Raw genomic sequence first — 9,506 nt, forward strand, 5'->3', positions numbered from 1 at the left:
GAGTCCACTCAAAGCTGGGCCAAGGCCAGGGGCTGCCCCCTCACCCCCACTCAGGACAGATACTCACAGGCCAAGCGCTTCTTCCTGTCCCCGTCGCCATCCAGGCTGGGGGAGAAGAAATCAGGCTCTGACTCGGACTTGGTGGCATCTCCCTAGGGGAGGGGAGCAGCGGGCCGTTAGGGAGCTGGCCCAGCAGGGGTCAGCGGGCTGGACGGAGGTCTCCCTGTCTTCACACGCACACACTACATAGAGGCCACGGGGACCAGCAACCACGGCACGAGACATGCACTGGCATCAACCAGACCACCCAGGCTTGGGGCCCGGGGCTCCCCAGGGTCCCTAACACCTGTGCCTCCCACCAGCCACACCTCAGAGAAGGCCACTGTTAACCCCAGAGCCCGCAGCACAACCAGCCTGGCTGGGACTGGCTCCAAGAATGGCCGAGGGGAGAGAGGATAGCTGGGTGGGTGGTGGCATGAGCCAGGGGAAGCCGGGGACCTGAGTGGTCACTAGAGCCTCAGTTCCAAAGGCCACCTGCACCCCCTGCCTTCCCTCCGTGGCTGCCCTCCCCGAGCCTCAGCCCCGAGGACCCCAGAAGGAAATTGAAAGACCCCAGACAGAGCGGCTCAGCCCAAGGACGCCACTTCGGTCCCCCTGCTTCTCCCTATACCCTACCCAAGCTCCCATCCCTCCCCTGGCCCCATTTTTTACCTCTCTCTCTGTCTCTGGGACAGTTTTTTCTTCCTTCTTAGCAGGTCAGTAGGTTCCCCAGTAATTACACACTTCTCCTTAAGAAGTTATTAAAAAATACTTGATTGCTACTTTTGATAAGGGCATAAATATTGCGTAATTGGCATCTCCGGGGATCATTTTCATTAACTCCGTTTGCGTCCCTAACAAAGCTTTTAATTATCAAGTGGGATCTCCAGGGGGCTGCTTGGGATGTGCAGCTCTGTGGGTCCTGCGGGAACCCTGGCTTTGCCCTGAATCGGGGTGCCGGTGCAGGAAACAGCAGGGCACAGGTTCAGCGCTGGGGCCAGAGGAGTGTGTCCCCCCAACACCTGCTGGACCTCCTGGGAGGACGAGGGGCCAGAGACTGGGAAGTGGATTGAAAACTGGCACATTCTGGCAAGAGTCATCCCTATTCCTTCATCCTCCAAAGACATGTCCTGAGCTGAGGCAGCTAGTGGGGTCTCCAACAGGGGCTCCGGGCAAGGGGGGAGCGAGAGAGATGGGGGAGCACGGTCTGGGCCACGGATGGGACTCCACTGAGGCCCGGCGACGGGGACTCCCGGGGACCCCTGCGTCGGCACGCACACGCGGTGCACCACACACGTGCACACAGAGGATTCTAAGTCCCTTCCTTCTCCCTCCATCCGCCGGTCTGTCGGCGGCGGAACATGCCCTTTGCGGGCGGATGGGGGCAGAGGCAAGGAGGCTCCTCTCCTCCATGTCCTCAAGGGGGAAGGGACTTAAAATCGAAGCCAGCCTCACGACACCAATGACCACCACGGCGACCACAGGTTGCACAGGAGCTGAGCGTGAACACGAGCACAGAGACATGGAGGCGGAGTGGAGGGGGCACGGGGCACGGGGCGGGGGCATGCCGACTCAGGATCGCGTACCTACCCCCTGGGAGTCGACAGGCAGCTGAATACAGCTTAACTGTCCACTCGCATCTTCCCGTTTGCTGATTTCCTACAGGGAGAGGGGGAGGCAGGGGACGGGCGCTGGTCACAGGCGCTCAGGCTTTCAAACATCAGCAGTGTCCAAAGAGGAGGGAGAGAAGGAGCGATGCAAACCCGACAGCAGGGGACGTGAGACACGGGGGTGGGGGGAGAAAGGGGAGAGAACGGCCTTCCAGAATTCAGCCACAGGCTCCAGGGCCAGAATGAATCTGAAGGGTGAGGAAGGAGGCCACGAAGATGGGGACAAGGGCAGGAAAGGCGATCAAGCCCCCGGGTAGTTCTAACAGCAGCCACCATTCGCCGGGTGTGCCAGGCATCACGGGCAGGCTTCGTGAACACTAGCTTGCTTCCTCGCCAGGCGGGGAGCAGGTGCTGCCAGAGCAATCTTAGAGGAGGCACCCCAGGTCTGGAAAGACTGCACGTCATACAGAGAGTCAGAGGTGCCTCGGGGCCTCGCACCTGAGACTCCAGCTCCCCCTTCCCGGCTGGGAGGCAGCAGGCTTGGGGAATGGGCAGCAGTGGGGGGAAGGAGGAGTGGGGGGAAGTCAGAGGCTGGGGAGGAGACCAGGTCAGGATTGAGAACAGGCCTCCTAACTCCCATCCCTTCTGCCTCCGTCCCTCCCCATCGGAACGGGTCCTGCTGCTCCAAGGGGGATGGGATGTGACAAGGAACACCGGGATGACAGCTATGATGTTGTTTAATATCAATTAATGGCCTCACACAGGGCCTGCTGCCTGTTCATTTAATTAAGTGTGTGGATGATAAATATACAGGGGTTCAGGGCACTGCCCCCTGCAAGTCAGGAAATCTACAGCCAGCCGGCTCCGGCCCCTGGCGGCGTGGCAAGGCCAGCAGGGGGCCACTCTCGAGGCTCCTGCTAATGACATCCAAAGAAATGAAGGCAGCCACTTCCTCCACGAGGTGGGCTGCCTCACCTGCCATCACAGCGGCAGGAACCAGGCTCCCCTGCCAGATTGTGGGGCTCCCAGAGCCACCGGGGCAGCCCCCTGAAACTCGGTACAGAAGGAGGCAGGCGTCTCTGGAGGTATGCAGGTCACCGGCATCGAGCGCCCCCCCTGCACCCAGGTGCTGGCTCACGTGCAGGACTGTGAGCAGCTGGCCCAGCCCCTCCGCAGGCCCTCCACGGCCATGCCACTGCCCACCCCATGGAGCGGGTGTTGGTGCTGAAACCCTGTCTCCATCCCGCCCAGACCCGAAGCAGCAGGCCCTGCCGAGACCCTCCCAGGAGTCACTTGTCCTCTGAAGGTTGAGGAGGCTGTGGCCCCAGGTCCTGGCTGGCCCCTTAGGCTGAGGCAGCCACAGGCCACGAGCAGGGCCAGAGTGACCAGGCCAGGCCTGAGGGCCAGGCTGCTCTCTTCCCACACACAGACGTAGCTGCTGCCTAGCAACCAGGCCGGCTCAGCGGCACTCGATTTAACAAGGTGTTCGCTGAAAAAGGCCGCGGTGGGAGGGGGCTGTCTGCTCTGGGCACCGCCAGGACTGCCCAGGTGGCTACTGGCCAGTTGAGGGAAGCAGAACAGGCTTGGGGTGCTTTCCAGTTCCCCCCACATAGTTCCACAGCAATTATTCTAGGGGAATCTTGGCTGTCAGGAGCTGTGGCCTGGGAGGGGCTGAAGGACCGCGTCCCCACTCTGCTCCTCCTCCCACAGGCCAAGAGCCGTGGCTGAGAATGGTGGGTCTCCATAGAGACCCTGGCTTTTGTGGGAGCATGGTGGCACCCCTTAACCCTTCACGCCCCAGGGAACCACCCAGTCCGTGTCCTGCTGCAGGGAGAGCACCAATGTCCCTCCCTCCTGCAAGAGGCCCGGCCGTCACCAAGGCAGGCCTCCACCAGCGGCCCGCACTCACCCAGTAGGAGGAGAGGCGACAATGGGGAGCTACAGAGTTACAGGGGGCGCCAGAGAAGGCCAGTGAGGGACAGATGCCCCCGCACCCCACCAGCCTGGCCCTCGGGGAGCAGCCCTCCCTCGCAAGGCTGGGGAAAAGGCGGAAAATAGATTTTTGTTTTTCCACCGTGTGCCGGGTATTTATAGACCAGGCCGCAGCGGGAGTTTCCATCCGGGTCACCCACAGAGAACTGGACCGAGCGCTCCTCCACGCCCAACCTGGAGCGTTTCTAGGTTGGGTCAACCTCCCCGGTGCACGGCACCGGGCTGGGCCTGGGGTGGGCAGAGCGGCAGGGCCGAGGGAGAGGAGGAGGGTGTGCCCCGGCCCGGCCCGGGCGGGATCAATGTAAGTCAATATTAATTGATGACGCTGCCTGTGACGGAGGTGATGGAGCCGGGGCTGGAAATAGGACGCTCATCTCTGCCATCCCCGCAGCTAATTGGGCTCATTTCTCACCCTGGGCAGCTCGGCCCTGCCCGGGCCCTGGTGGCATCTTCATCATCTCAGCCAGGGCTCAGATGACTTGCACACAAGCTTCCCCCCACCCCTCAGCTCAGATGGGTCCCCCCAGATGTCCCCGAGAGCATCTGTACTCAGGGATCCAGACGCCCTGTGTGCTGACACTTGTCTAGCTTTCTGAGGAAGGGTCTAGCCAACTTTGAAGGGAAAGCCCACTGGGCAGCTAACCTGGGGTCCCAAAGACACCCCCCCCACATGCACCCCATTTCCTGAGTGCCAAGGGGCTTCCTGAGACCCGGCGCCTCCCACCCTTAGTCGCCCCCACCTAATCTGAAGCGTGCTTCCTGCAGAACCTGCCAGGCCCCCAAAGGTCAGGCTGGGCAGCCGATTCCTCCTGGAAATGGACCGTTGCGGGCAGGGGGTTACCTCCGCCTGGAAGCCCTCCACCAGAATGGCGACAAGCAGGTTAAAGAGCACGTAGTTGCCAAAAGTCATGAGGGCAATGAAGTAAAGGGCAGCCCAGGACGACGTGGAGGCCATTCCGTTGTAGAGCACCTTGTTCCAGTCCTCCTGGGTCAGGATCTGCGGGCAGAGGGCGGGAGTCAGGGCGTTGGCCAGGGTCACCCCACCACCCCTGCCCACCCTGTCCTGCTGCCCTCGCACCTGAAAGACGGTGACGATGGCCCAGAGCAGGGAGTCAAAATTCTTCCGGTCCGGCAGCGTGTCCCCGTCCCGCTCGGATGCAAATTTGCAGCCGAAGAGATGCATGCCCAGGATGCTGCAGACACAGGAGCCGTGAGAGGGGCTCAGCCCCAGCAGCCCCGCCCCCGAGGCCCTTCCCCGCGGGCACCCGCCCTCACCTGAAGATGAAGATGAAGAGCATGAGCAGCATGCAGAAGGTGGCCACGTTGTCCATGGTCTTCATGAGCACCACGAGCTGCCGCTGCAGCGCCGGCAGGAAGCGCACCAGCTTCAGCACCCGCATCAGGCGGAAGGTCCGCAGCACCGACAGGCCGCCCCCCTGCTGGCCCACGATCTCCCACACACTGCAAGGGGGCGGGGGCGGGGAGCCTGAGCCTGCGGCATGCCCACCCTCCGCCTACCCCTCCCTTTACCAGGGCCAGCAGCACCCGGGGGCCTGGACTGGCTGGCACAGCCCTCGGGCCTCCGAGATGTCAAGGATCTGGGGGACAGCTCCTGCCCTGTCCACCCTCCCGGCCAGGCCAAAGATCACACAGCCTGGCAGTGGACAGCCCTCTCCCTCAATCGGCCAATGCAACAGCATCAAGTTATGGAATATTCGCTTTGTTCTCTTCTAATGAAATCTAAAGCCAATTCCAAAAGGCAATAAAGCAGTTCTCCTGGCTCCTGGCTTGAGGGGACGGAGCACTTTCCCGAGGTGTTGGAAACCCTAAAGCAAGCTGTCGGCGTCTGAGACGGTTTCCAAGCACTTTGCAAGCAGGGATGGCTGGCTGGGCCTCAGACCTCCTCCAACTCCTCTCCAAGGCCAACTCCCCAGTCCTCACCCACCCGGGCCTGCGTGGGGGTGAGGACAAGAAGAAGTGGGGAGAGGAGACCGTAGAGGGGCTTGGCCAAAGGAGATGTGAGGCCAAGACCCTCCTGAGCAGGGTAGGACCGAGGTACAGGGTGGAGTGGAGCACGGGGGGCACAGCGAGTCCCCACCTGGGGGAGCGGCAGGGCCTGTGGGTCAGTGGGACCCCTGGAACAGGTTGCGTGGCTCCTCGCCCCAAGCCGCCCCATGGGTACTCTTCAGGCAAGAGGCAGTGCAGGGGCGGTCATACCTGATGACAACAATGACGCCGTCGAAGATGTTGTAGGGGTTCTTGATGTAGCCGAAGGGGCCGTACACGAGCAGCTTCAGCAGCATCTCCAGGGCAAAGAGGCTGGTGAAGACGATGTTGCTGATTTCCAGGGCGTTGGTGAGCTCCTCGGGCTGCAGGGCAGGGTGGGCGTGAAGCAGCCGTGGCTTGTCCCTGAGCCCCTCACCCCAGTCCCCCCCAAACATGGGACCGCAGGGAGAGGAGGAGCAGGAACAGAAAGCCAGGGGTTCTGGATGCTCAGGCTTATGGGGAGCACCCTCCCGCAAAGGGTCCCCCCACCATTCCCAGCTCTGGTTCTCAGATCCTGGGGCCGGCCCTGTGGGCTCTGCCCACCTCCTGCTGGCAGCTCTGAGACCCATCGGTCCTGTGCTGCCGGGTCAGCCCAGCGAGCCCAGGCCAGTGGCGCAATGATGCTGGCCCGTGCCACGAGACGACTGCCAAGGCCTCACACGCATACCAGTCACACAGCCACCGGCAAAGGCACACGTGCTCCACAATTACTCTGTGGACTTGGCAGCCTCCTCTCGGACAACTACTGGCTACCCTGCTTCCTTCCAGACAACGCACCAACAAACGTCACGCACAAACACACATACGCACACCAACGTGCTGATGCACAGAAGGGAAACCCCAAGAAGGGGTGTCACAGAGAAGGAGGCTCCGGAAGCTGCTACCGGAGACTAGGACACCTCGGTTCCTCCTGTCCGCTCACTGTGTGACCTTCGGGAATGAGGACCAAGGACACATCCCAAAGAGGTTATCAGAACTAAGGACAGCCGAAACCGGTTTGGCTCAGTGGATAGAGCATCGGCCTGCGGACTGAAAGGTCCCAGGTTCGATTCCGGTCAAGGGCATGTACCTGGGTTGCGGGCACCTCCCCAGTGGGAGATGTGCAGGAGGCAGCTGATCGATGTTTCTCTCTCATCGATGTTTCTAACTCTCTATCTCTCTCCCTTCCTCTCTGTAAAAAAATCAATAAAATATATTTAAAAAAAAAAAAAGAACTAAGGACAAACCATCTCATCTGCTTCTCCAGCTCACTAGTCACCGCCCTCCCTTCCTCCTCTTTTCAATATTAAGTGCTTACTGCATGCCTAGAACTGCACCAGGTACGAAAGGGGCTGCACAAACATGCCAGCCATGCCCTCTGCTCCCGGGAGCTCAGCGGCTGGCTGGAAGCAAGTTGTACACACACAACACAGCTGAATGACCGCCAGAGGCCTGAGATGCTTCCGTGACAAACTACATGACCCAGACAGTAAATCCGGGAGTTCGGGGACAGAAGGTGAGGGAAGGACACGCCGGGAAAGCCTTCATCAGCAGCCAGCATTTGACATGAACTCTGAAGGGTGAGTGGGGTCTCTCCAAACAGAGGGGAGGGAAGGCACCACAGGTCCAGCACAAGAAACGAGCCCTTTGCCCGGCCAGTGTGGCTCAGTGGTTGAGCATCAACCTATGAACCAGGAGGTCACGGTTCAATTCCCAGTCAGGGTGCATGCCCAGGTTGTGGGCTCGATCCCCCGTGGGAGGCGTGCAAGAGGCAGTCAATCAATGATTCTCTCTCATCATTGATGTTTCTATCTTACTCTCTTTCTCCCTTCCTCTCTGAAATCAATAAAAATATTTTTTTAAAAAAAGAGAGAGAGAAAGGGAGGGGTGTGGCTGAGCTGGAGGTCCGGGTGGAGATGATTGGTTCAGCAGAGCCCACTGCCCATTGGGTGGGGTGTTTGACCATTCAAAAGCCCAAGCTCCATGGCAGCCACTCAAGGATAATAAATAAATAAGCAGATGAAGCCCCTCGTCCTTCAGACACCTCACCCTGTTAACCTGGCTGCCTCATCTGGCCAGGTAGGTCACCCAAGCCTGGAGCCAGGCCCTGGACGCCACCAAATGGATCCTACCGGCCCCAATCCGTGTGACCAGCCTGGGTGGAAGGGGGGAGAATTGGGAGGAAAGGCCTCTGACCGCCAGGCGAGGCGCGTCTGGAGGTCCGTGACTGCTCAGGAAGAGAGAAGCTCTCAACTGGGCACGCGTCCTCTCCAAAGGCAGGCCTGGGGGGCAGAGCCAGGGTCAGCAGGCAGGGCCGAGAGCCAGCTGCCCAGAGAGTGAGTGGCTGTCACAGGGGCCGGTGTGGCACGGAGCCCGTGGCTCCGGTAGATCTGAATCGAGTCTTTTCTCCCCAGACGGCGAGTGGGGGCAGGAGAGGGCACCACCATCTGACCTCGTGAACGGGGTCACAGGGAGACGGGACCTTTGGTCACTGCCTGTGAGCGCGGAGCAGGTGGTGGGGAGGGGCTTATGTCAGGACAGAGAAAGCCCAGGGCACAGAGCCCTCCTGAGAGAGTGGATCCCCCACTCTGTGCTCCCAAGTCCAGGCTCCCAGGAAGCTGTGATCGGCGAGCCTGCCTCCCTGTTACTCTGCCACCTGCCCAGTTATTCGCTCTGGGATCGGATAAAGATGAGGCGCATAGACCACTCAGGTGCGATATTTTGCGGGTCCCCAGGCTCGTGCGTCTCATCTCATGCCATCCACACAACAGCGGTCACACCGGGGGTTTATAGATGAACAAAGGAAGTCAAGAAGATGGTGAGTGACAGGTTCAAAGTCACAGGGCGGGGAGAACCAGGGAGGGCGCCCAACCCACCTCACTCTGACTCCAATAAATACCAAGCAGGACCAAACCCAATGTGGTGACAGCAACAGGCCTGTGAATCAGATACTCGGATGGACTGAATATACTATGTACCTTCTAATGAACATAAAATTATATTTCCCATGAACATAGATGTATGAATGAAGAACAAGTTGAGCCCAGGCAGGGTGGCTCAGTGGTTGAACGTCAACCTGTGAACCAGGAGGTCACGGTTTGATTCCCCATCAGGGCACATGCGGGCTCGGTCCCAGTGTGGAGCGTGCAGGAGGCAGCCGATCAATGATTCTCTCTCATCACTGATGTTTCTATCTCTCTCTCCCTTCCTCTCTGAAATCAATAGAAATATATTTTAAAAAAAGAACAAGTTGACTTGAAAACGTAACTGAAGTACACTATGTACACAGAGCAAATACATTATACCTCAACAATAGAAACGAATACAACTTTTTTAAGTAGCTGAACGCCCTGTAGTCTTTGTTATCGTGTATTTACTCCGTCAGTGAGCCCTAAAAGTACAACTACTACCAGGCGTGTGGAGGGAGGATGTTTTCATCATGTCCTAACGTTATCCCTGGGGTAGAGACAGTCTGTACCCGGTGTTCATTGGCACACACATGCTCACACACGCTCACAAACCAACTGAGAGCCTCATCAGAAGGACGGTGCAGGGCTCCCCCAAGGCCTACGTGATGGATCCTTGTCGGGGTGCAGAAAAGCCTGAAGCCTCCACCTCATCCCTCCAGGCAGCCTAGGGACTGGAGAAGCAGGTGGGAGGAGGGCCGGGAGCTCTCCCTCAGCCCGTCCTCTCTCCCCTCCACACACTCACTGGGCGCACGTAGGGGCAAGGCCTATCCTCTCCCAGGACTCTGGGACCCCCCATGATCCATGGGAAAAAGCCCTCCTCCCCCAGACACCCAGGTCTGTCCAAGTTACTAAATCGGAGGCTGGGAACATT

General features: G+C 59.5%; 1 protein-coding gene across 1 annotated transcript in view; it reads right to left on the minus strand.

Annotated features, from left to right (window-relative positions):
• Positions 1-9,506, minus strand: part of CACNA1G (calcium voltage-gated channel subunit alpha1 G) — a 57,890-nt gene that overhangs the window by 27,353 nt on the left and 21,031 nt on the right. Inside the window, 5 exon segments of the mRNA XM_023744210.1 lie at positions 68-152; positions 4,483-4,638; positions 4,720-4,834; positions 4,917-5,102; positions 5,859-6,010. Coding sequence (XP_023599978.1) covers positions 68-152; positions 4,483-4,638; positions 4,720-4,834; positions 4,917-5,102; positions 5,859-6,010 — 694 coding nt within the window.

Source organism: Myotis lucifugus, unplaced genomic scaffold, assembly GCF_000147115.1.
Source record: "Myotis lucifugus unplaced genomic scaffold, Myoluc2.0 scaffold_435, whole genome shotgun sequence".
NCBI lineage: Eukaryota > Metazoa > Chordata > Mammalia > Chiroptera > Vespertilionidae > Myotis > Myotis lucifugus.